General features: G+C 41.4%; 1 protein-coding gene across 2 annotated transcripts; it reads left to right on the top strand.

The window, feature by feature from the left end:
- The first annotated feature begins 1,220 nt into the window (after positions 1 to 1,220).
- Pdcd4 (programmed cell death 4) lies at positions 1,221 to 27,190 on the top strand. Of its 2 annotated transcripts, XM_051199629.1 has the most exons (13): positions 1,221 to 1,278; positions 5,225 to 5,330; positions 7,362 to 7,664; positions 9,233 to 9,327; positions 9,659 to 9,772; positions 15,913 to 16,134; positions 17,493 to 17,590; positions 18,345 to 18,459; positions 22,741 to 22,848; positions 23,076 to 23,186; positions 23,730 to 23,869; positions 26,360 to 26,468; positions 27,085 to 27,190. In XM_051199629.1, exons 2-12 carry the CDS (start codon positions 5,288 to 5,290, stop codon positions 26,418 to 26,420), a joined length of 1,410 nt encoding a protein of 469 aa, XP_051055586.1. In that variant the 5' UTR covers positions 1,221 to 1,278; positions 5,225 to 5,287; the 3' UTR covers positions 26,421 to 26,468; positions 27,085 to 27,190. The 2 variants fall into 2 exon arrangements, with proteins under 2 accessions (XP_051055586.1, XP_051055585.1); XM_051199628.1 differs by having other exon boundaries at positions 26,360 to 27,190.
- The last annotated feature ends 364 nt before the right edge of the window (positions 27,191 to 27,554 follow it).

Here is a 27,554-nt window from a genome sequence, read left to right as displayed (position 1 = left end):
GGAGACAAGCCAGGACCAGGACTGGCATAAAATAATGCCAGGTGGAACTCGATCAGTGCCTCCAGAGGTACAGCAGGCCAATACTCTGAGGAATCGGGTTTCAGAAAATGGGTCATATTGGCACGAGAGTTGATAAAGACTGAGGGAGGCCAGGGGACACAGGTAGGATGTACCAGGCATTTCAAGATGATGGGATATAAAGACCTGGCAAGACCCAAGGAGGATGCAGATCAGTGAGCTGAGCAAGTGTGTTCCAGAGAAGGGGTATCCATGGACTAGGAAGGTGGCCTCGAAGCCTGTGAGTCATGTTGTGGGTTATAGGATGTCTACTGAGAGGCAGGCTCCCAGGGAGGCATTGGGGTGCTCGTGAAGAGCGTGTGTGTGTGTGTGTGTATGTGTGTGTGTGTGTGTGTGTGTTAAAGGTGTGTGTGTGTGTGTGTTAAAGGTGACCAGGGAAAGCAGGTCAGTCCTTTTACTATCTCAGGAGATAACGACCCGGGTGAGGTCACAGCGATGGCAGCCCGAAGGAGAAGTCACACAAGACAGCTATAGAAGGCTGTTTCAATACGGACACCGTAGCCACGGTTGAGAAACCCAAGCTCGAAATCCAGCGTACAGTGGCCTGGCCGCTTAGCAAAGGGACTGCACTTTTTGAATCTCTTCATCTGGGAAGTGGGAGCGATTTTTAATCTCAAAGGGCTTAGGCCTGTGCTGCGAGAAACTTCCGAGCACGTGGACACGCGGGTGGGGGCCACGCGCGGGCAAGGGCAGACGCAGAGGCTGGCCTCCCCGCACGCCCAGGAGCGGAGCGGACCTCCGGGCAGGCACAGCTCTGGGGTTGGCCGAGCCTGCCGACGCCCCGCGGAGAGGGCGGGCGAGGCGGCTCACCGGGCCGCACCGCAGCCCCCGCTCCCGGCCGCGGCGCCCCACCCGCCTCCCGCTGAGCGGCTCCCGAGCCCGGTGCGCATGCGCCGGCCGCCGGCGCTCCACCCACCGCAGCCAGCGCCCCGCCCCAAGTTTCCACGTCTCACTTCCCTCCCTCTGCGGCTGGGCTGCAGCGCCGCCGCCACGATTGGCTGCCGCGTCTCCTCCTCTCGGCCAATCGACGCCGCGCTGTCGCCCCCGTGTTACTGGGTAGAACAAAACAAAAACAAACAGAGCGAGCGGGGCCAGAGGCGCTCCGGGGCGGCTGCGGCGGAGGCGGAGCGGCGGGGTCGGGCCCAGGCGACAACCGGAGACCCGGGCGAGCGGCGCGGCGCGGCGCGGCGGCCGGACGGGGTCAGTACGGCGGGCGCGGCTCGCACGCTCGGCCTGGCGGCGCCCTGCTCCGCCCCGGTCGCCCTCGGTCCGCCGAGGCTGCCGCACGTTGGGAGGGGGAGGGGGCGTGGAGGCCCGGGCGCGGCGGCCGGGGCGGCGGGCCCGGGTCTGCAGCCGCCTCGAAGCCCTCAGGCCCGGCCGCGCTCGCCCAACGCCCGGGGCTGCGGGGAGCCGCGGGGGCTCGGGCTCCGAGGCCGGACCGGGGCGCTGCGGCGCGGGCCCGCCCCCTCCTCCGCGGCCCCGGCCCCGGCCCCGGCCCCGGCCCCGGCGGCTGGGCTGGGCGCGCGGGCGCTCGTGGCCGACAGGAGCCTTCGGGTGCCCGGCCCGATGCAGTTGACCGTGGGGGACGGGACGTGTGTGGGCCACACCGGAGGTCGGGATCCCGGGCCTGGCCGCCTCGGCCGGGGCGTCCCGGGGTCGGGGGTCGGGTGGGAGCGGTGCGGGAAAGCCGCCCGCCGCTGCGGGCTCCGGACGGGACCCGCCAGGCCCTGGCCAAGCTCTCCTCGCCGTCTCCTGCACAGGGCCCCTTTAAAGAAAAAGGACACAAGCCAGAGAAACAAAGCCCAGAAGCCAGCCCCTTCCCGTGAACGCTCGCAGGCTGTGTCCGTCTGTCCGGGGCTGTCATGTACCCCGAACCTCAAAGCTGCAGACGTAGGTCCCCCCTTATCTTCCCCCCACACGGTCCTGGGACCGGCTCGGTAGCCAGCCGCCGTGGTCGTCTCCTGTGGGCTGTCATCCTAACGCAGCTACTGGCCTGGCTGAGTGGTGGCTGTGAGGCCTATCTGCAGGGTGCTGCTTTGAAAACTGTCTGGTAGCTTCACGCTTGTGACATTCCCCATGATTTAAGGCTTCGCGGAAGCCCGTATTCCTTTTTAAAAATCATGTCTTAGCATACATGCCTGTATTGGCATTTATAGCCAAAATGTACTTGGGACTGAGACACACACACACACACCACACACGCACATGCGTGCATACATGCGTGCACACAACCAACACAGGGTAGTATCTTTGAATTATAATTTGGTTAGTTTGTCTGTTGTGGTAATGTGAAGGGGATAATGCAGTTAGGACTGCAAAAATAAATGTACATGGTTATTTTCTATAACGATTGCTTTTGCATTACTATGGTAGAGTTCTTTTGGCTGATTGTAAGTTGCTAAGAGGGTGATTGTATCCCAGGGAAGAATTAAAGTAATTTTCTAGTTAACATATGCCCTGAACTTGACTTCCAGAAATGTCAGAGTAATTTATGGGGTATTTAGGAAATGCACTGGAGAACAGTTAATTTCAGCTTTAATTTTTCTAACTGTGTGCATGCTTTTTTCCTCATTGGAAACGATTTTGTACAGATTAGTGTGGACAGAATAGAGTTTAGATTTTTTTTTTGTTTCTTTTGCTTTGCTTTAAGTTTGAGGTAAGCATTTTGAGGATTGTTAAATTGAAAAGAGGAAAGAAAAAAAAAGTCTGCCACTCTGAAGACAGTGGAACATATTGTCCTTTAGAACAGCTGTGCTGTTGTGGTTTGTGACTGAGTTTCTGACTGTTTGATCCAGTTGTCATGGTCTGGAGAAGGAAATTTTTTTGTTATAATGACTTAATAAAATAATATATTATTTGTGATAGTCATTTCTTGATACCTGTTTTCTGTATTATAGTGTAATTATTTTTAGTGTTTGGTGTAAGGACTCAGGAATTATGCTGGCCTGCCCCTGTCACCTGGCAGAATGCACGCAGGCAGTACCCTGGTCAGCCCAGGGATCAATCCATGGCTAAATAGTCTGCATGCAGGTGCATAGGGCCCCTTTAAAAGACAGACCCCGCCCACTTACGCCCTCCCTCTCTCTCCTATGTCCCTCTTCTCTTCTGTCCTCTCTCTGTCTCTGTGTCTCTTTACCTCTTTTCTCCTTCACCCCCTTTCCTTTCTAATAAAAGTTTTCAGTAGGCTCTGTCTGCCTGGCATGTTTGTCTCGCACCTTGGTCAACCTCGCCCGCCGTGGTATCTGCCAATTCCCCACACACTTTATCTTAACATTTGGAAGGCAGTACTAAACAGTTGGTGTACCAAGTCTATGCTCTAAGTTTTTTTTTTTTTTTTGGTTATTAACCTGGACCTTCCCTGTAGGGCAGTGTGAGTTCTTGTTTTACAAGGTTGGGATTCTGAAAGTGCTTCCTCCTGCACAGATCACCTACCCCTCCTGAATCTCCAACTGTATGCAGAATGAATACATGAACTACATGAGATAATGCAGGAATAATTCATTTTGAATTATAAAGGCTTGATAAGCATTGTGTATAGCCTTTCCCCTTTATTAGGTAGTAGCTGCAGAAAGTATTTTCTCAAAGATTACATTTTTATAAAGAGTGAAAAAGAACTCGACAGTGTGGCTTTAAACTCAGACCCCATCACTCGTGACAGGTCCTATGCCATGTGACTAATGCATCGAAAGGAAACAGAATGGGGCATTTGCAGCCATGGAAAGTACTTAGTCTGCATGAGTCTCCACATACCTATCTTAAAATTTGTTTTGTCTAAATCCTAAGTTGTTTGAAATTAAAACATCAGGAAGTGATGGTTTAGAATAGAATTAGAGATTTTTTTTTTTTTTTAAAAACCATGTTGTGTTTCTCAAATAGTTTGGTAACATCTTGGTGTAGCCTAATAATTAAGGCTTCATTTCAGCATAAGGTGTTATTTTTGTTTCACAAGTTAATACCCCCCCTTTTTTTTTGGAGAAAAAGTAGAAAACTTGGAGGGTCTTGCACATGCTACCATTAAGTTCAGTCACCCGTCTGCTTCTCCCCATATGTAGGATTTAAACTCCTGACTATCTTTGCTTGTGTTTCCAGAATGCGGTGGCTGTGTTTTTGTCTTACCACGTTTGACTTTAATTTGTTACTAAAACAGGCTACTTTTTTAAAGAATAAATATTTTAGATTGTAAAATTGATATGCTAAAAATAAATTAGAAATCAGCCTCACAATAGAAAAGGTTACTTAAAAAATGTCTCCCTGTCTCAGTGCCTCATAAAAAGACATGAAATGGCAGACGCTTCTGCTTTCAGATAGTCTGTGGTGTGGAAGGTCAATACCTGAAATATTCTTGATTAGCCAAACTGTGTTTGTATTTTAGAATAAATTTATTGTTAGAGAACTATTCCAGTACTTATGTTCCTATATGTGAAGGTATGATTATTTCCGAGACTGTATTAAATGTGGGCTGGAGAGATGGAACATGGGTTAAGAGCACATAGTGTTTGTCCAGAGGACCTGAGTTCAGTTTCCAGCACCCACATCAGTTAACTTACAACTCCCCAGAAGTCCAGTTCCGGGGAATCCAGTGCCCTCTTCTGGCCTCCACAGCTGCCTGTATGTACATCTGTGGCTTACACACACATACACACACGTGCACACACACACACATGCATGCACCCTCACACCCACCCACACACCCTCTCTCTCTCTCTCTCACACACACACACACCCTCACACCCACACACCCTCTCTCTCTCTCTCTCTCTCTCTCACACACACACACACCCTCACACCCACACACCCTCTCTCTCTCTCTCTCACACACACACACACCCTCACACCCACACACCCTCACACCCTCACCCCCCCCACGGGTGAGGGGAGATATTAGTAGTCTTAAACCCCAAGTTTCAGGGGTTTATTGGCACATGCTGAAATCTGATGTATTTTTAACCTCAGATTTTTCTTTTTTCTCTATCTCAGAAAAGCTTGTGGAGAAATTTGGAACTAAATATTAATTAGATTATTTTTGAAAGTAAAGCAAACATTAAAAAAGCATTTTTCACATTATATTCAAGTAAGTTGAATTTATCTCAACTGTCTGCCTCAACTGTCAGTTTAGATGTTGAAACTTCTCTTTTTTAAAACATAGATTTTAAAAGAAGACTTGTGTTTCGTAATTGTGTATAATCAGTGCAAGCGGAATTAAGGAAAAATGGACGTAGAAAATGAGCAGATTCTGAATGTAAACCCCACTGGTAAGTAGTGTCCTAACCCCTGTCTTGTGAGCACACTTGAAGCTATTCCGTGTTTTATGTGGAAAACTGATAGTACAACTTTTAATGCACATTTTATCCATGGTTAAGGCACCCTAGCTTCACAAAAAGGCAGTGAAAACTAGGAAAAGATGTTCAAAATGGAAAAAAGATACCAACGCTAACTTTGGCTACTTGAATGTAAAAATGGTCAGCATTGAGTGTGGTGCAGTTAGCAGGGGCAAAGTGCCCAGTGTCCGTCATTACTTAGTAAAGACCTTACACTTCATTTGAGACCGTGTGGAAGGACTGGAGGGCGTGCTTCAGAAGCCAGTCTCTTCAGGGTAGAGAATGCTGTGAGGAGGGAAGGTAGAGGGGCCGAGAGCAGGGGCATAATTTTTAACACTCCCAGTGTGTTTGTTTTGGATCATAGCACTTCTCATTAACATTGGTACGTTTCTGTTAAGAATCGAAAGGGATTAAATACAAATATAGTTTTTAGAGGTTGATTTAATGTTTACTTTGTAAACTATCACAAAACACATTTAAGCCATATATGTTAGTTTTGCACATCATAATTATAACGAGGCCCCAAACAGTTTGGGTGATTTGGCTCTGACTTGAGTTACCCATCTTGAACAAAACTGCTGTAGTGGTAAATGAATGCAGTAGTCTTTCTGACTTAAAAAACCAAACAAAAAATGTTTGCAGAGCAAAGCTGAGCTTGTCATGCAGTCATCAAAGACATGAGGAGTGCATGGACAGCGGTCTGCTCGGGGCTGCTGGTAGACAGCGGTCTGATTGCCCCTTCTTGGAGACTCTGGCCAGTGAGAAGAATTGTAAGAGAAGAAAAACAGTGATTTCTGTGATGGGTTAAATGATCATTGTATGAACATTTAGGATCACAGTGACTGAGTGTTTAGGGAAATTTTCATGGTAGGATTAAAATTTGGGGTGTATTTTGAAGAATTCTGGTACCAGATTAGTAATTAAATGACTTTTTACCAAGGGAACAGTAGGAATGATTTTAGGGACTAATGTACCAACTTGTATAGGCGGGAAACTTCATAGATGGAAATTTGGAGAAATAAGTTTAGGAGTTGGAGATGGTGTTTTAAAGATATTCCTTATGTTGAAGGCAGTCAGTTCAACAATTATATATGATTTCATAGTTGCCAAATACATATTACAGGCTTTTGGGAACTTACTAATATTTCCCAAGTATTTGTAACTGAACAGTGAATGTTTGGGAAGTAATTTTAAATACATTCTGTGATGGGAGATGCCATTCTGTAAATATGTTTCTCGTATTGGTTAATGAATAAAGCACTGTTGGTCAATAGGAAAGGAAGATAGGCGGGACTAGGAGACAAGGAGGAAAGAGGAAGTGGTAAGGAGGAGATCCAAGATGGAGGACTGACACAGAGAACGTCAGCGCTTCTCTCCAGTAAGATGAGACCACGTGGAAGTACTTAGATTAATAGAAATGGGTTAATATTTAAGACAGAGCTAGCCTATAAGAAACACTAGTAACAGGTCAACAGAATTATATCTAATACAGTGTCTCTGCATGTTATTTGGGGCTGGTGTGGCTGTGGGACCAGGCTGCTGGAAAAACAACTCACTTGTATAAATTGTTGAACTTGTGTCCAGGATAGAGCCTAAAAAGTGTAATAGACATTTTATGTAGTTTGACATTCTCAAGTTTTTTTTTGTCTCCATATCTCTATTTTCATAACTGTTTGCTCACAATTCTACAGTTTTATGATCTTCTACTAACATTTTATTATTCAAACATGAGGTTCCTTCTTTTCAGAAAATTGTAATTAAAATTCAGTACATTCCTTTACTTTCCTTGGTAATGGGGAAAAATATCTTATTTGTCCATTATTAGATTAATCCATGTGAAATTGCCAATGCATAATTACTACTACAAAGTGTTAATTTCATGGGTAGTAACCAAATTAAATTGTACCTGACTTACGGTGGATGTTGGAATTACTTAGTTTGGTTTGTTTGTTTTTTTCTTTTAAGATCCTGATAATTTAAGCGACTCTCTATTTTCTGGTGATGAAGAAAATGCTGGCACTGAGGAAATAAAGAATGAAATAAATGGAAATTGGATTTCTGCATCCTCTATTAATGAAGCTAGAATTAATGCTAAGGCAAAAAGACGACTACGGAAAAACTCATCGAGGGACTCTGGCAGAGGCGACTCAGTCAGTGATAACGGGAGTGAAGCAATTAGAAGTGGAGTAGCTGTGCCCAGCAGTCCAAAAGGAAGGTTGCTAGATAGGCGTTCCAGATCTGGGAAAGGAAGGGGGCTGCCAAAGAAAGGTTAGTGTGTGCTGTGCAAAGAACCCATGTGGAAAAACCCCAGCTCCTGCACGGGACTCCCTTGTTGTAAAGAGGACAGAAGTACAGACAGTTGTAAGGGTTCTGGGCTGCGTATGTATTTGCTGTGCAGCTGAAGACCCATATCACTTCTTAAGTTTGATTCTTTTTCTTTGGAATAGAACTTTCTACCTCCCCCCCCAGCAAAATATAGTAAACATTATGCTTTTAGTTATAGATTTATACACAGTATGAAAGTAGTGAGATTAATCATAACTTATCAAATCAGTCTGATTTTGGTTCATGCTAAGAATAGCAACTATAATACATTTGGTAAAGTATTTGTAGATCTGGGTCTGAGTTCTCTTTGACTTTGCTGTTTGAATGGTGGAGTGGATTGATTTATTTCAATGTTGTATTCAGTGCCTAGAATACTGATAGGCATTAAACATTCATTGGGTGAGGGTCTGTTAGCTTCTGTCTATAGTAGGATTTTGGTAGAATTTGGAGATTGGCCTGAATTTTGAATGATGTGAGCTTTAATTTATATACTTAATTAAGACCCTGATCATTTAAATGGATCTGGTGATAAATGTGCTTGGAGGTGTGTGTGGCGGGTGAAACATGGAGATTGGATTTCAGTATCATTCATTAATGAACCTAGAACTAATGCCAAGACAAAAAGATGATTATGGAAAACTTTTTTGTTAAGGGGGAAATAGATAGGTAAATATATAACTAACTGTTCAGATAAACTATAGTAGTCTTTCAGAAATTATTTTTGTGAATAGTTTTACAATTATTTGGACCAGAATGATAGCTAGTTATCTGATTCTGGTGTGCTATGGTGGCAAGATTATATTCTTAAGTGCAGAATGAAAACTCAAAATGTAGGGGTGTAGTGACAGAATGTGACAGAATGAAAACACACAGGGGGAGGATGGTGTCCAAATGAAAACTTACAAAGAGTCAGTGTCATTATGAAGGCTTTAAAGTATTTTAGACAAATTTGGCCTTAGAAAACTGTCACATTGGACATAGAAAAGCAGCTTGGCAAGTTGAAGTTTTGTATACAGAAATAACTGGCAGTGCTGTTGATTCTTAAATTCCCATCAGTTATTTGTTTACATACTGTTAATTTTGAAGTATAGTTTAATGTGTACTTTATGTGGGAGAATGTTAGACTTTAAAGCATTTGATGGTGGTCATTATGGTTCTTTGTGAAATCATTTGTTGAGATTTTATTGCCATATTTACTGGCCCAACTCGTATCTCTTGATTTCCTTCTTTCTAGTTCCAAGACATGTCAACATTTAGAGCGCCCTCACAGTGTCATTTTATGTAAAGTTTGAGGCATGGCTATTTTTCAGATTTCAAAAAAAAAAAATCTGCCTTTGTAGTTTCTAACTAAGTTATTTCAACTTGATGCTTTTGGAAATAGATGACCTGTCTAAAAAGTTATCTAAATAGAGTTTCAAGTATAATTCGTAACTGAAAATGATTAGCATAACAGTGTTCACATTGGAGTTGTTCAGATGTCAGTTAACATGTGGGTTACCGACAACTTGCAGGTGGTGCAGGAGGCAAGGGTGTGTGGGGCACGCCTGGACAGGTGTATGAGGTGGAGGAGGTGGACGTGAGGGACCCCAACTATGACGACGACCAGGTAGGCATCACACAAGAGCTCGTGACTTCACTCTCTAAGATGGGCGGTCGTGTATGGTCACACCCCTCACATGCATGCATGGCACATGCGCTCCCCTGCCCTCTGCCATTCCTCCTCTACTAAGTCAGCAGGAAGTGAGGGGTCAGGAGAAAATCGCGTGCTTGCTACATACAGTTAGTGGGTTTGCTCTGTCTTTTGGGTTGCTGGAATTTCGTGAGAGCAGTGGTACACAGACTGTAGTGATTAAAGCAGGCCTGACGGTGGCGCTCACTGGGTGGAGTGTGAAATGATAATTTCAGCTCATCTGCATATTTAATTCCCCCTTCTACAGGAGAACTGTGTTTATGAAACTGTAGTTTTGCCTCTGGACGAGACAGCATTTGAGAAGACTTTAACACCAATTATACAAGAGTACTTTGAGCATGGGGACACCAATGAGGTTGCGGTAGGTTTTACGTGTGAAGAAGAGAACGACACTTTTACAAGGAAAAAGTTACCTAGAGTGGCTTTGGAGTACTCTGGATATGGATTTTTTTTTTTTTTTTTTTTTTTTTTTTTTTAACATCAACAGATTTCTTAACTAAGAAGGGACTGTGGGACGTGGTTGTTGATGCCTAAAATTCCAGTATTGGTTGGGGAAGGTAGGTAGAACAGTTTGAGGTTAGTCTAGGCTATGTAGGGCTTCCAAAGAAAAAAGAAAAAACAAATCTTTCCCTTAAATAATTTTTCTTACCTACTTTTGCACTCTGATGGAACCTATATTCTCTGGGGAAAATGACACAGCCACTATTTAATGCACTTAGAGACTCTGGTTTTATAAGTTAGACAGTTTCAGGGACTTTATAGGTCCCGTGTTGAAACCTCTTCAGGGCCCTCAGTTAGGGTTTCCTGATGGTTCTGAATGAGATGAAAATGCGTCTGTATTCTCTCCAAAAACAAAACATTTACACAGAGATCTGAAAACTAATGTGCACAGGACCAAGAGAGTCAACCTAAGTTTTAAATTATACTTTATAGTGATTGTTCATAAAGCAAATCTAGAAAGATAAAATAGAATTACTGGTTTCATTACAATTACAGGCCTGAAATAGAACAGTGCTAATTGAAAGACACGCGGTCTTAGCAATGATCGTTGGTCCACTGTGCTCTTGCACGAATACCCTGCTTAGTTTCTCAGTGTGTCCACACTCAGGTCTGTTGCTAAGCAGGAATGTTGGTTAAGTTCTCTCTCAGCAGCCTGCATGCTCCCCCCCACTATGAAAGCCAGTCAATAGGGTGGAAGTTTCCAGTTCAGCCCCATCTTACTTATATGTCTATAGTTGAAGCACACATATGCACGGTTTTCAGCAATAGGGTCTGGCCATCAGCAGTAGCAATGCGTTTATTATTTATTAGGCCTCATGGGCTTCCCTGGCTAACAACTCAAAAGGTGATAGCCCGTCCCTGGCATTGAGATTTTCAGTCAGTAACCTTACGGATTCTGGAACTGCCCTTTTCTACCCATATAGAGTGCCATTTGATTTGAACTTTTTAGCTGTGAGTTCAGTTACTGGGGGATGCTCACCTGTAGGACAGCCTGTGTGGCATTGGATGGGGCTGGTGTACACCACACCTCACTGCTGCACCCTTGTGAAGTCTGGCCAGTCCTTTATTGGGAAGCTGCTTTTAAGTCACTGGGATAGAATTAGTAATAGATTCTGCCTGCTGCCAAGTTCTCCCCCTCACAGTTGCTGTTCTGGTGCTGTGCACTGAGCTTCCTCTCCTTCCCCTGACTGAGACCAAAGTCTTACTTGTTCAGGCTGCTTTTGCCATAGCCCCTAGCTATAATTTTGAACTGCTGGTGTCTAACAGTAAGGGACACTAGGTTAGTGGGTCATATAACTGTTGAGCCTGCCCCACCAAGCTCTTAGCCCTCTCAAGAGGCACTTGAGCCTTTCTGTGCCATTTCCATAACTCTTTTCATTATCAAGTTATGGGCAAGATGGCGTATGAAACTCTACTAATGTCCCAAGAGCCTCCTGTGCCTGTACCTCCTTTACATGTATAGGCGTAGTCTGCATACATGTATACATGTTTAGGCGTTGTCTGTTGCAGGAGTCTGACAGTAGCATTGTCAGGTACCATGTTCATATGTGCCTAACCTGACTAGGTCATATACCCACAAGAGCTTTCCAGCTGTGCCTGGCCCTTGTGCCGGAGGATTGGTTTCCCACCCTCCTTCCTATAGATGACCTATATGTCCTTTAGCTACATTTCTTAATCTACAAAACACTCAGACGTTTAGCATTATGTCATATGTGTAATGAAACATTTTCCAGAGGATTGGAAAATTGGGACAAGGCTACACCCCAAAGGCTATGCTAACCTATAGCAGAGATGGGAATACAAAGATAATCTTAGTGAAGCAGTCTGAAAATCTGTTGTCTGTTATCAGAAGTTCACAACTAAGAAGACACTAAAGTCAGTCATGAACGAGGTCTAACGCAGCACAGAAGGTTCCATCCGTTTGTATCCGTTCCTGCCTCCACAGCTCAAGGGTGGGCACAAAGCAGGGATGGGAGGCTCTAACTTCATTAGCTCTCTGTAACCCTCAGACATTTTCTCTGAGCCATCACATTTCCTATCCTGGGGCTCTTCATGGAACCTTCCTACATTTCTCTAACACTGATAAACTCTGCGTGACTTAATCTGCTCAGACCTACTCATGGCCAAAGGTGAATGTGACCCTGCCTTCCCCTGCTGTATCTGCTGGCTCTCTGAGTCAGAGGAGCCCTGGGTTGGCACAGTGGCCATAACTGTAGCTGGAGCTACCTCCACCATACCTGGCTGTTGGGGGAGCTCCTTATTGGGCAAGCGATCTCCACCCCTAGCACAACCTTTTGCTGTAGGGAAATGTGCTCTCCTTAGTGTGATGGGATAATTACCCACCCCTGGGTCAGGCTCCATGTTCTTTGTCTGTATTGCTTTACATGAGTCTCTGTGAACTGCTCCTCAGGCTTCAAAGCCATCCAGAAGCCCCTTAACACCATTTGGATTCTATCAGTTGTTCCCTAACAACTCCAGCTCCTAATAGGGCCACTCCCTATGAGATTATGGGAGCCAATTCCACTCAAACTGCCACATTCCACTTCCTGACCCCCATAAGCTTGTAGCCACATCATAGTGCAAAATGTATTTAGTCCAACATCAAAAATTCCCATAGTCTATCACAGTCTCAGTAGTGTTTAAAAGTCCAGAATTTAAAATCTCTTCTGAGATTCATGCAATCTCTTAACTATAACCACTTGTAAAAGTAAAAACAAAAAGACTACATACTTTTCAACATATAATGGTGTAGCACAAATAATAAAAACCCAGAGACAGTTTCTGGGGTTCAAGCTGAAGATCACAGAAGCAAAGCAGCCGAGACAGTAGCTCTCACCTCTGCCAAAACCGAAATGGGTGATCCTGTCGCCACAAATCCTCAGAGTGTAAATGCTCTTCATGAATCCTCAGAGGCAAATGCCTTCCCTGTCTGGAGAGTAAATCTCACATGAGACCCTCTGCTTCTTCCTATTGCTGGGATTAAAGGTGTGTACCACCACCACCTGGCCTCTATGTCTAGCTAGTATGGCTGCTAGAATTAAAGGTGCGTGGCTCTATGTAAAAAATATATTAGCACATAATGGCACAGGATATTCATTACCATTCTAAAGTGCAGGGAACGGAGCACAGTGAGGAGATACTGCACCAAAGCCAGACTGAAAAGCGGCCGGGCAGACCCCAGACTGTGGGTCTCCATGACTAATGAAAGCATCCCTCAGATCTCTGACTGCTTTCGGTTTTGCTGACTGCAGCACACTTCTTTCTCTAACCCTGGTTTCCATTCCCTGTTGGCGGGTGTCTTACATCTCCGCCATCTCTAACACCTTGGGTTCTCCAAAGAATCCAGGCCTCAACTTCACAGCTTCACACAACGGCTTCTCTACTAGGCCTCCATTCAAGGACACCCCTGACACGTGCCTGGTCTCAGCAGTTTTTTTTTTTTTTTTTTTTTTTTTTTTGGGTGCAGAGGCAGATTCCATAACCAGTTCCCTCTGTCCTTTATTCTAACGCCAGGCCGACATGGCCAAAGCTGCCAAGTTCTGCTACTTACTGCTTACTTGTTGAATTACATCCTCACCAGCTTTCTGTCCTTCACTGCCTAAGCTTGGCTGTCCTGAAAATGGATTTCTAGACCAAGCTGGCCTCACACTCAGAGATCTTTCCATTACATCTTCACCAGCTTTCTGTTTGCCATAGTTTTCTCCACTGCCTAACCTCAAACTGTCCTTGAGCTTGTTCTGCAGACCAGTCTATCCTCAAACTCAGATTTATCAGCCTCTGCCTTCTGAGTGCTGGGGATTAATGGTGTGCGTCACCATACCCTGCTCTAAACTTTCTTTGGTTTCTTTCCACAAGTGAGAAACTGAGTTAAGTGGGTTCCTGCTGCGAGGTCACGGCTCCCTTTATCCCATTTCTTAATCTGTTTATCTCCATGAACACAGGAGTCAGCCCGTTCTACTTCCTGATGTTCTTTTTCTCCTCTAAGTTATATTGTATAATTTTCCCTGTTCGGCTTGCTCGTTTTCATTATGAATCTTCTTTAGAGTCACCACTGATGCCCACATGACAGAGACTGTGCCAGACTGTTTCTTCTGCCACTGTCATCCAAAACTCTTCACATTAGCCCCAGACAGACTCTTTGCACAAAGGCAAAAGACAGCTACCTTTTTTCCCCACCAAAATATGATAAGAACAATCTCTAGGCAACATACTAAAATTCTTCTCACCTGAAACCTCTTGAGTGAGCCTCTGACACTTCAAATGACTCTTACTACCTCTGTCTTCCATGCTCCTACTAGCATGGTCCATATTAAGCAGTGCTTGACGCATTCCACTGCTTTCCTAACCCAAAGAACCAAAGTCCACATTCCTCCAAACAAAATACCAACTTCTGTCCGAGTTAGGGTTTCTACTGCTGTGAAGGGACACCATGACTACTCCTAAAAAATGTCACTCTGTGAGATGTGAGATTATGGGGGCCATTTACATTATCCATAGTCAGGACCAGACACTCAGTTCTCCACAACTCATCTTTGGTTCTGTCATGTCCTTGTTTGGGCACCAATTATGGTATATGACAAAAACTTTTCCTGGAGATACACAGCACATGTACTCACTCCAGGTAGGTAACCCATAACAGACCAAAATACACCAAACTCTAATTCAGTGAGGTTTATTGGGGTTACTTACAGGAGAGGGGTTATTTGTAGGAGCAGAAGAAATTAGACTTAGAGATAGTGTATGGCCAAATTCTACTTCAGTATGGGTGATAGCTCACAAACCTTGGAACCTGAGCATACTGCACAACCTGTAAAAACAAGTGCCCTAGTTGGTCTAAACCTCAAGCAGCTTATCTTGTGTCTGCTGCTTCCAGGCAGATGCTCTGGTCTTAGTCTTTGTAGCTCAACTTGGCCAAGCCTTTACTTTGCTAGGGAATGACCGAGTGAGTCTGGTGAGTTTCAGGGACTTCCTGAAGCTTTTTTGAGTTATTTACCTTCCTGTTAAAAGAGCTTCCCTGCCTGAAGGTATGTTTCAGTCTTGGAGGAAAACCTTATACAACACACACCATGTGGAGACATTTGTGACCTCTGTCCTGCTCTACTGGGTGAGGTCAGCCAAGTGAAGGAAATGACAGGTGAACATTGTGTTTAGAGGAAGAGGTTAGCTCAATGAAGGCAAGAGCTTCACTATTTGAATCTCTACCTGTAGCAGTGTATCCTGTGGTTGAGCACTGCTTAAGCAGTGTTGTAGAAGTATAATATAGAGAGTCTGGAAGAGTTATATATCATGGCTTAAAAATTCCACGAAAACTTATGAAGTTGGCATTGTTAAGTAACTAAGTTAGAACTCTATCTCTAAGGTCACTGTGGGTAATTTTGGGCATGAAATGAGGTGCCATAATGCCTGATAATGAGTGGTTAATAAATATTAACAGTTAATTGTATTTTAAAGTTTTTAATTCCATCATTTGAAACTTTAGTCCCATTTAAAAAGTAAAGTTCTCACTTGTTTTAAGAGAAGGCAGGGTCTCACTGTGTAGATCAGGCTGGTTTGAAATTCACTCTGTAGACCAGGCTGGCCTTGAACTCTGAGATCCACCTGCCTCTGCTTCTCAAGTGCTGGGATTTAAGGCATGTATTACCAAACCCAGTGTTCAAGAGAAAACTTTTAAGTAGAATATGTGAACAGCCTGTAATATAAATGAATTTTTTCGCAAATGTTCGTGAAGAATTTGTAGAAATAATAGTAATAGATTGTAAAGCACAGGGTTAGTTAATTAAATAATTGAATGAACTATTTTTTAGTATTCTTCACATTCTAAATGTACTGATGTTCAGGCAGTTAAAGGTTCTATCAATATTACTGTTTTAAACCTGCTACATATGACTATTTTGATGTTCCTAAGGAGAAGTATAATGATACATTAAAAAGCATGAGTGTGCAAAAGTAAAATTTTGTTGAACTGTAGTGACAAGTAATCCTTTTCATCCTTTGAAATAGGAAATGTTAAGAGATCTAAACCTTGGTGAAATGAAAAGTGGTGTGCCTGTGTTGGCAGTGTCCTTAGCATTGGAGGGGAAGGCCAGTCACCGGGAAATGACATCCAAGCTGCTTTCTGACCTCTGTGGGACGGTAATGAGCACAAATGATGTAGAGAAGTCATTTGATAAGTTGCTGAAGGACCTTCCTGAATTAGCATTGGATACTCCTAGAGCGCCACAGGTTTGTGTCACTTCCCTTTTCATTCACTTTCTTCCCCTTTTACATTTAGAACAGCAGAAATAATACATACTCCTAGCAGATTTTCATAGAGACCCTCATTGACTACCATTGAAAAAATAGCTCTGCATATCTTCAGATCTTTTCCCCAACTTTGTTCATACGTTTAGTCCTGTCTAAACCAAGGACTACCCACTGCTGGGCCAGTGCTCTACCACTGAGCTGTAATCTACCCAGGCTTTCTGTTGTTTTTCAAACAGTCTTGATGAAACTAAACTAGGTTTTATGTCTGACCTTTCCCTCCGCTTGTGCATTGTTTTAGATCACATATATAATACATGTATTTTTCTGTTCATTCATTTTTATTACATGCTGTTTTACAAAGAATTTAAAAAATGTATGTTGCTATAACACTTATAATGGACTTACTTGAATGACATTTGTTAAAACAGAAGTATTAACACCCCTTTTGTAACTTTGAAAACATATTTGCTATTTATTGACATTTGCATAAAATTCAATTAATAAAGAATTTCTAAATGCAGTGGATTTATTTTCCTTCCTCTTTTTATATATACAGTTAGAAATGATCATCTGAGCTTATATTAACTATAGAATTTTATAATTATTTATTGATTATAGGAGAGAGGCCAGGATAAAAACAACAACAACAACAAAAAACCAATAAAACCCACCTCCATAAACCTGTTAACATTTTCATAATTACTTTTATATTTCTAGTTTCTTGGTTGTTTTTCAATATCCTTTTACCTTTATTTAATTAACAAATGGACTCATACCATATATATTTTGTAGATTTGATTTTTCTTACAAAATGTGTCAAGTATCTTTTCCTGTGGTCTCACAGTGTACTTTATTCTGTGTGCACCACTTAGCCATTATTGTGCGTGATCTGCTCAGCCACACCATTATTTTCAGACCCTGAAGTTGCTTCCAGTTTCTGAATAAATAATGCTGTGATCATACTTTCAAATGAACATTTGTGCATAACTTTTCTCTACAAGCTACATTTTATAGTTGGCTGCAAAAACATTCTGGATTATTTTTTATTAAGAATGAGTTTCTTTTCTTGAGTAAAGCCATTTATACAGATATTATTGAGTATGTGTTAAGAATGAGACAGCTTGCAAATATTGAGGATGAAGTATTGAGGGCACCAGTGTGAAGGTTTGTGTAAAAGCGTGTACGTTGTGCATAACAAACTGGGGATTCTGCATAGCCCAACATGTGTTTTAGCTATTGGTTAGTTCAGGTAGTATTTATCATTTATTTAAAATTGTGCCCTAACAGAGATTTATTTTAGAGTTTTGTTTTCATAGTTCTCTTTTTTCTTATTATAGTTGGTGGGCCAGTTCATTGCCAGAGCTGTTGGAGATGGAATTTTATGTAATACCTATATTGATAGTTACAAAGGAACTGTAGATTGTGTACAGGCTAGGTAAGTAAATTAGTTTTTCTTAGAATTTCAAAACAGGAAATTCTACAGCATCCTGTAAAATGACACTCACATTAATCAGATATTGTAAACATGTAGTTGTCATTTATCTGTTCTTCATTGTTTTGTGGACATGAAATATCGGGAAAAGGACAGTAATAAAGAAACGCTGAGCTCATTTGTTCAGCTCCCTCAGTGATCCTACTGTGAAACATGACAGCATTGGATGAGTAGTGCTCATGGTGCCCTCTGGCCTGACACCAGCAGTTATTCAGTGTTTAGAATTGGGTAGAAATCTTGTGTTGTTGTTTGATTTAGTGAATTACAAGCCAAACATGGTATTTCACTTTTCTAAACTTCTGGAAACTGAGATTTAGACAGCCATGTGTTAGGTTTTCCCACATACAGATAGATCTTGGTGGGGCTTCTTTAGGTCATAGTGGAATGACTTCTCCGAGTGGGAAGTTGTGAATCTGTATAAAAGTTGTATGTGAAATGTTTCTTCCTGGTTATATATCAATCATTTTGCAGTGTATTTTGGCCTGTCTTGATGCGAAATGGATGTAAAATTATGAGGAAGTTAAATATTTTGCTTCCTAATTTTTATTTGAAAAGTTAGTTTCAAAATTTTTTTGTTTGCTACATGAAAGTTGTCATTACATAGACACTTTTTGTAAACTGTTGGTAATGTAGTAAATCTCAGGCATATCTGTTTATCAAAGTGAAAGTTTCCTTCTTTTTTCTTGTCTTTTGGCAGAGCTGCTCTGGATAAAGCTACTGTGCTTCTGAGCATGTCTAAAGGTGGGAAGCGCAAAGATAGTGTGTGGAGGTCTGGAGGCGGGCAGCAGTCTGTCGTTCACCTTGTTAAAGAGGTACCTAATAAGCACCGTCTTCAACCTGCTATGTGTTCCTTTGAAAGAGGAAACAATTAGACAACTGTTTGGTGGTATTTTTGTGGGTAAGAATTCAATGTGGTCTTATACCTGTAAGTAAAACATAGAATATTCTGCTGGGCAGTTGTGGCATACACCTTTAATCCCAGCACTCACGAAGCAAAGGCAGGTGGATCTCTCTGAGTTTGAGGTCAGCCTGGTCTACAGAGGGTGTTCCAGGACAGTCTCCAAAGCTACAGAGAGACTCTGTCTTGAAAAACCACACACACACACACACACACACACACACACACACACACACACACGCACGCTAAAAATTAGAAAATAATTACATAATTATTGCTGTTTTCCCCTGTTCTGTTCTTTAATGGCATGACTATTAAGAGGCTTTTCATAAATGTTAAGAATTTTGTCTGAACACCTAAGGAATGCCTGAAATCTTATTTAGTAGTATTTAGTCTTAATACTAAATGCTATTTTTAAATTATTCTGTAAATATTATATATAAGCAACTTGGGTAGTCTGAGGTTACAGTTAGGAATTATGAACATTAGAGTAGATTGGAGTGGTAGATATTTATAAGGATGTTCACTGCATTTGTTAAAGTAAAATTTACTAATTGAGTCATTTCATTAAAATGAAAGATTTGCTTCCTATGGATTTTCTTCATGTTCTTTAAGATGTGGGAAAATGTAATGTCTAACTACAGATCTTTAGATCTGCAGTTAGAAAATTTGTAGTTGCATTCTTGTTTTAGTGTATTCTTAATTTTGACTTTTAATTATTTTTTTGTGTATGCATGTTCACATGTGTGTATATATGTGTGTTTTAGTCCAGAGGTCAGCCTCAGGTCTCATTCCTTAGGGAGTGTCTCCTTATTTTTTTGAGACAGTCTTTACTGGGATCTTACCTATGAGCTAGGCTGGCTGGATAGTGAGCCCTAGGTATCTCCTTGTCTCTGTCTCTAATGCTCAGATTACAAGCATGCCATGCCCATGGGTTATGAGGATCAAAGTAAGGTCATCAGGCTTGCATGGCAAGTACTCAATTGACTGAGCTGCTGCCTTGACCCTCGGTCTCGTTTAAGTGGTAAGGCGCTCAAATGGGTTAGGTATAGTGTTGACCCTTTTTTGCTTTTACATAGGTGAGAATAGATAGATATGTCTTTTAAAAAATTGAAGAATTTCAAAAGAAAAGTTAAAATACATAAATGGTTTGTATGTCAGGGATATTAGGTAAGGACGTGTAGTAAAGGGCATTGTGATTAGAAAAGAAGATGTGAAACCAGTTCTGTTCTCAGACAGTGATACACAGATTGGAGAATCCAGTTGCGTCTGTAGGGAAACTCCAACAACCCAAACTTAACCAACAGTGTTATGAGTAGGTTTTTCCCTTACCGGCCTGAGCCCAGAGCCGCGCCATCCCCAAATAACACACAGAGACATGTATTAGATATAAAGCTGTTGGCCAGTTACTATCATTTCTTATTGGCTAGCTCTGTCTTAAATATTAGCCTATTTCTATTTATCTAAGTATTTCCTCGTGGTCTCATCTTACAGGAGAGAGGGGCTGGCATTCTACCCTGCAGTCCTCTATCTTGGATCTCCCCCCTACTCCTTCCTCTCTCCTGCTCATCTTCTAGTCCCGCCTATCTTGTTTTCCTATTGGCCAGCAGTGCTTTAGTCATTAACCAATACGAGAAACATATTTACAGAATGACATCTCCCATCACAACAGCTTAGCAAATTCGCACAATAACATGATCAGAACATTACATTCAGTTGTTTCTACATTATGATTAGAAATGAAAGTGTAGCTGTATTTATAAAAGCATAAAAACTGAAAACATGGAAAGATACATCATATTTATGGATTATAAGACAATATTGTTAAGGAATAGACAAATATGTTAGACTTACCTTTCAATTAAAAAGAGTTTGAAAATAAAACCAACCATATATGATTTTGAAATTGACATTATTTTGGGTACTCATTTACATGGAAACAAGGGTTTGAGTAAAAATACTTCCACTTTTTAAAAAAATAAGTATTTTTTTTAAAGATTTATGTTTATATATGTGTATGCCTGCTTCTTCGTATGTGTAACATGTGCACATGCATGAAGTAGATGATATTTAGATAAAATAATTTTATTCAACCAGCCAAAATTCACTTAGTTCCACTAAATGCAAATGTACTTTTTTTTTTTTAAAGAAAATTTGTAATATTTTTAGTTGAAAAGGCTTTTTTGCTGAAAAAAAATTACCAGTTTTTAAATTTTTTTCTAGATCCAGAAATGATACCATTTCAGGTTTAGTTGGAAGTCAAGATTTGCCTCCTTTGCTATGACTAAAGTTCAATTGCTAAAGGTTTTTATTTCTAATTTAGTTTTTTAATGTGTTTGGGTGTTTTGCCTGCACGTAAGTCTGTATACCACATGTATGTAGTGCTCTCAGAGGCCACAAGAGGGCAGTGGATCCTCATAACTGGTGGTTAACCATCATGTGGTTGCTGGGAATTGAACTTGGGTCCTCCAGAAGAGCAGGCACTGTGACTTTAACCACTGATCCATCTCCCCATCCTCACTAAATGTTTTGAGGTACTGAATTTCAATTCCTCAATTGTACAGAAAAGAGAAACTGTAGAAATCTTTGTCCATGTAGTGATGCCTGATGCCCCTTTAACTTTTTGAATCTCTTATGGTCTCCATTGAGATCATCCTGACACTTTGTGGCATTCTAAAAAGTGATCAGACTGAAGCTAATGAACTCTAGTAGGATTTAACCCCTGTCCTTTTAAAAGATTTATTTTAATTATATGTAAGTGCGTGGGTATGTGAATTTGAGTTAGGTGCCCATGGAGGACAGAGTTGTGGGATCCTAGGAGCTGAAGTTATAAGTGGTTATGAGCTGCCTGTAATGGGTGGTTGGAAATAGCCTCAGGTCCTTTGCAAGAGCAGTTAATGATTTTAATTGCTGAACAATCTCCCTAGCCCCAAAATCCTTTGTTTCTTTCTCAAGACAAGATTTCTCAAAGATCTACCATCCTCTGTTTTGGGACAGCTGCCTCTCTCTTTAACCTATGTCATGTGATTCTACCTAACTGAAACAAATCCATAGGCATGGTGATTTTAATTCACACATCCCTCTAAGTAAAACCCCCCACATTTAAAGAAATTTGTACTGGAGCTAGAGATAAGATTCAATGGTTCAGAGTGCTGACTGCTCTTAACACCAATATGGAGGTGGGGGGGGGGGAAGCTAACAAGCAACTGTAAGTGCAGCTCCAGGGGAACCTTTCTCCAGCCTCCATGGGTACCTCCCCTCACACACAAGAAGCCCCATACACATACATATAATTTAAACGGAAAGTAAATCTTACAAATATGCTTATTTTTGTACAAACAATGCACATAGGTGTAAGGAGTAGGGTTTTTCCACCCGCCGCCTGGTCCTGTCCCGCCACCACGCCAGCCCCAATTAATACACAGAGACTCTGTATTTGATATAATGCTGTTGGCCCGGTACTAGTTTCTTATCGGCTAACTCTGTCTTAAGTATTAACCCATTTGTGTTAATCTATATATTTCCATGTGGTTTCACCCTATCAGGGAGTGGGGCAGGCATCTGGTCTCCCCAGTCTCTCCATGCTGACTGCTCCTTTTTACCTCCTCTTTCCTCCTTGTCTCCAAGTCCCTCCTATCTTCCTTTCCTATTGGCCAACAATGCTTTATTCATTAACCAGTATGAGAAACATACACAGAATGACATCTCCCATCACATAGGTATATGTACACACACACACACACACACACACACACACACACACACACACACACACTTCAACTTTAAAAAATAATAAAAAAAGGTTTCTCTGTGTAACAGCCCTAGTAGTCCTAGGCCTCACTCTGTAGACCAGACTGTCCTTTAACTTACAGAGGTCTGCCTGCCTCTTTCTGCTTCAGGAATGCATGTGCTGCCACTGCCTGGCAAACCCCTTATTTTTAATAGAATACATTGGAGCACTATTGTTACAAGTCAGGTCATCTACACTGGAAAACCTGCTTGTAGATACCAGTCATTCCTTAGAAAACCAAGTGCTGCATTTCCTTCAAAATGAACCAGTCAAAGCCTGGGAGTATAATTTTTAATTATCCATTCCTTATGTTTAATATTGGTGTGAATGAAAATAGATCATTTAGGTAAGTACACATCTTTTAAAAATTAGGAATTCTAACATTTCAACTTTTAAATATAATAGATTGATATGCTGCTTAAAGAGTATTTACTCTCTGGAGATATATCTGAAGCTGAACACTGCCTGAAGGAACTGGAAGTACCTCATTTTCACCACGAGCTTGTGTACGAAGTAAGATTGCATCTTCATACCAGAGGATTTTCAAGGGTTCCTTTTTTACACCATAGTGACCAGTGCTTATTTAGAAATACAAAGTTTTTTCTTTAAAAATACTAAAATAATGTGTAAGTTTATATAATCATTACAAAAACCATGTAATCACTACATTATTTTTAGGAGCAGTTTCTCATGAACTGAAGAACAAAAGTTAATTTACTCTTTTTTTGTTCAATTTTTAGGCCATTGTAATGGTTTTAGAATCCACTGGAGAAAGCGCATTCAAGATGATGTTGGATTTATTAAAATCCCTGTGGAAGTCTTCTACGATTACCGTAGACCAAATGAAGAGAGTATGTATGACGTCATTTTAAATATGTTTTTACAGGGTTTATACCTCAACTATATGTATGAATAAAGGTTATGAATTGTTAATGGAAGTTTCTTTTAGTGCATGTGTAAGCATCATATCTGTAGATGTGTTTGACTTTTTAAATCTTCTGGATGTGAAACTTGTAACTATTTTTGGAAAATGACACTTCAGTCTTTTTAAAGTATGATTTGAGTGTTCAGTTTGTGAGATGCAGTATTTTCTTTTTCTTGTATCTAGAAAAAAAACAAATAGCATTTCTTTTTCTACTTAAAATTGTTGTTTTTAAATGGTGACATTATTTATTATGTTTTTATACAAGGTAGTAGATGGGGAACTAGGTAGTCAGGGAATTTGCCTGGTGCTCTTTAGAGAATTTTTAAAGAAAGCAAATATACTTTATTTTCAAGGTTCAAAATTGCTTTGCCAGTTTGGGCTGTATCAGTTTATGATATAGTGATGGGTTGTTTCATGGCATCATTCATTTTTACACAGCCTAACAATTGTGTATGTAATTGTGTTCTAGGGTTATGAGAGAATTTACAATGAAATCCCAGACATTAATCTGGATGTCCCACACTCATACTCTGTGCTTGAGAGATTTGTGGAGGAATGTTTTCAGGCTGGGATCATTTCCAAACAGGTCCGAGATCTTTGTCCATCAAGGTACTGTATTTAAATACTTCCCTCCCTCCCTCCTCCTCCCTCCCCACTCCCTCCCTCCCTCCTCCTCCCTCCCTCCCTCCTCCCTCCCTCCCTCCCTCCTTTTCTTTTTCTTTTCTTTGTACCCCCCTTTATAATGTAAATTGGAAACAAGGTTGTTTTGCATGTCAATCCCAGTTCCCTCACCCTCCCACCCTCCTGTCACCCCCACCAAACCCCACCCCATCCCCTTTCTGCTCCCCAGGGAGGGTGAGGCCTTCCATGGGAGTCTTCTCAGTCTGTCATATCATTTGGAGTAGGGCCTAGGCCCTCCCCCATGTGTCTAGGCTGAGAGAGTATCCTTCTGTATGGAATGGGCTCCCAAAGTCCATTTGTATACTAGGGATAAATACTGATCCACTACTAGAGGCCCCATAGAGTGCACAGTCCTCTAACACCAACATTCAGGGAGTCTGGGTCTGTCCTATGCTGGTTTCCCAGCTATCAGACTGGGGTGCAGCATGAGCTCCCCCTTGTTCAGGTCAGCTGATTCTGTGGGTTTCTGCAGCCTGGTCTTGACCCTCTTTGCACATCATCCTCCACCTCTGTAAATACTACTTTCTTACTGTAAAATACAGAACAGGAGATATTTGGGGAGCTGAGTTTTCCTTCCTTCCTTCCTTCCTTCCTTCCTTCCTTCCTTCCTTCCTTCCTTCCGTCATTCTGTCAGAAGTGTCTTTCTTGAAATGACTAGAACCATCTATCTACTTAAGAGTTTATGGAGAAGCAAGTGTGATGCTTGTTTGTCTCCCTGCAACTATGGGCCATTTGGAGGGAACTAACTTCATGTGGTACAGATGTTTATTAGGCTGTTAGTAAGTGTTACTTCAGAGTAGGTATTATCACCAAAAATATGAGAAAATTGAAGATTATTTCATGAACCTTCAAGGTCTCATAACTATTACAAAATTTGTATTGACTAAGTTTGAATTCAGATTTTCTTAGACTTCAAAGGTCTGAACTTTTTCCTGTACTCAGTGGTGGGTTCCTTTGCTTTACATGGTGGAGTGCTGACACTTATTGTTAGAAACTGTACATGTGGGAGTGTTTTTCTTTGGAAGGAATTATATTTGCACTACTAGAATATAACTTAAAGAGTTGATAAGGGCCTTTCCCCTTAAAATTAATAAGGCTGTAGTGTAGTTAGTTAAATATTTAGTTTGTTCTTTTTAAGTCTAAAAACTGTAAGCTTTGAGTTTTTCTTTTGCAAAGAGTCTCGGAAAAACTATTTCTAAAGTTTAGAAGGTCAGGGAGAGGAAGGTGGTGGAGTAGAAATGTCTGGAAATGCAGATGGTGACTAGATGTCGTGTCACAGGACGTCAGTAAAGCTGCCGCCTTGGCGAGGCCTGTTGTTCACTGTTAATCCCACCCTGATCTTAGTGCAGCCCTCAGCCTTCATGTTCAAGAAGAGAAAGTAGTTTCTTTTTAGTACCTTATGGTTGCTTGTTAAGATTTTTTAAAGCGTGTGTTTGAAAGTCTGGTTATTTTTATTGGGAGTTTAACTCTAGTGTCATGTGAAGAGTTCATACAGTTGTATAGCATAATCCCTAACAACTGGCTTTTCTCTTAAGCTTTTGCTTCTTTTGTGCTAGGTGCACATGCATGAGCATGTTGGTCAGTGGTTCTGAGTAGGTGCTGTTCCTCTAACAAGTGTGTTTACCCTTAACTGTGTAGGCTGCTGACCAGTTGTTCTCTGGTGTGCTGCTGCAGTAGCTGGAGTGAAGGAGTCCTTGAAAGAGAAGTGTTTTAAACAGCAGTCAAGAATCCCCTTACGGGGCATATAGGCTCCAAGAAATCAGATTCTCATATGATTGTCTACAGATTAGGACTTTTCTAAGGCCAAGGAAAATTTAGTTATTAAACATACTTTGGCAATATTATCTGTTAACTTTTATTTGCTTGTTTTATATGTATTTGTGTGTTCATATGTGGTACATATGTGGTCAAAGGTCAACTTGTGAGAGTTCATTGTGTACTTCTACCATGTGGGTCCCAGCGTTGCTCAGCCTTGGTGGCGAGAGCCTTTCCCTGCTCTGAACCGCCTTGCTGGCCAAACTATACTTTGTTAAGTTCTATTAGTCCCGCCTTTCATGATTCCCACTCATGTTTAAAGTCCTTACCTTCAGCTCTCTTGCTTTCAGAGAAGGTAATAATAAACACTAATGTCTAAATAAAATGCTTTATTTTCTATTTTAACTGTTATTAATAACTAAGTAGATAAAGCTCATTAGTAATTAAGTATTTATATAAGCTACTCATACTTGCTCTTCTAATCTGATGTTTTCTAGATACCTACTAAGCTATCTAGTAGGTAAAAAATATTTTTTCACAGGAATTGAGGCATGCTGTTCTTACTCTGTAAGTCTTAAGTGTATAAACAAAGAAGTCAAGGTTTTAACATTTTTCATTAAATCAGATTTTTACCTGCTTTTGTTTTTGTCCTTTTTGTTACAGGGGAAGAAAGCGTTTTGTAAGTGAAGGAGATGGAGGCCGTCTTAAACCAGAGAGCTACTGAACACAAGAACTCTTATAGTCTTAGGTGTGATAACCACAGATCTGAACTGTAAGAGTTATTAGTGCAGGTGTTTTTGGGTTTTATTTTTTTTTTTGTTTGTTTTTTTTTTTTTTTTTTTTGGTACAAGGCATTTCTGAAATTTTATAAACTTACATTTAATGGGGATTTTTGAAGGAAGTGTTTTTATTTTCTTTCTCTCTCTCTTTCTCTCTTTTTTGTTTTTCCTTTGAGGGGAAATTAAAGGAGGGGCAGAAGAGGAACCACTCAAGTGTGGAATACTCTGATAAGCTACTTTCTCTAAGTGCCATGTTTATGACCTAATCATTCCAAGTTTCGCATTGATGTCTGACTGCCACTCCTTTCTTTCACGGACAGTGTTTTTGTAGTGAAATCACTGGGTTATACAAAGCTTTAGTTAGGGGTGAAGTAAAGCTACTAAGCCCCATGTTGGCTGCTGCTGTGGGAATGCTGTGCTTTGAGAGTAAACACGCGCGCGCGCGCGCGCGCGCGCACACACACACACACACACAAACACGTGTGTGCACACACACGTACACACACGCTCACGCACACACACAACACACACACGTACACACCATACACTCTTTTGTCTTAAAGAGTTTTTAAAAGACGAGTTAGTCATGAGACTTTTTCATCTTTCCAGGGAACATATTGATTGGTCTTAAATATTAGACAGTTAAGTAAATGGTGGCTGGAACATCTATTTTTCTACAAAACTGGAAAAATGAACCCGGTTCTACAAGAATGTACAACAAAATAAAACGTGAAGCAGTGTTGATTCTTTAGTGGGAGTACATTTATTTTGTCTGTTGAAAATGTCTTTTAGGTTTTCCGTCTAAACCTCATTAGGCCTTGTGTTCAATCCCAACAGTGCAAGACACACAAAATGTTTTGTTGTTTCTTGAGACAGAGCCTTATTACTCGTAGCTCTGGCTGGCCTGATAAATTCAGGTAGTCCAGGCTGTCCTCAAACTCAAAGTAGTCTTCCTGTGTTTATTCAGTGTCCTGAGTGCTGGGAATAAAGGCATAGATTGCCATGCCTGGCATTCAAAACATTATAAACTTACTTTTTTTTTTAACCTTGAAATTTTAAGTAAAGGAAGATTGCTAAGC

Source organism: Phodopus roborovskii, unplaced genomic scaffold (assembly GCF_943737965.1).
Source record: "Phodopus roborovskii unplaced genomic scaffold, PHOROB, whole genome shotgun sequence".
In the NCBI taxonomy this organism is placed as follows: Eukaryota; Metazoa; Chordata; class Mammalia; order Rodentia; family Cricetidae; genus Phodopus; species Phodopus roborovskii.
This window is presented reverse-complemented; position numbering and strand designations above follow the sequence as displayed.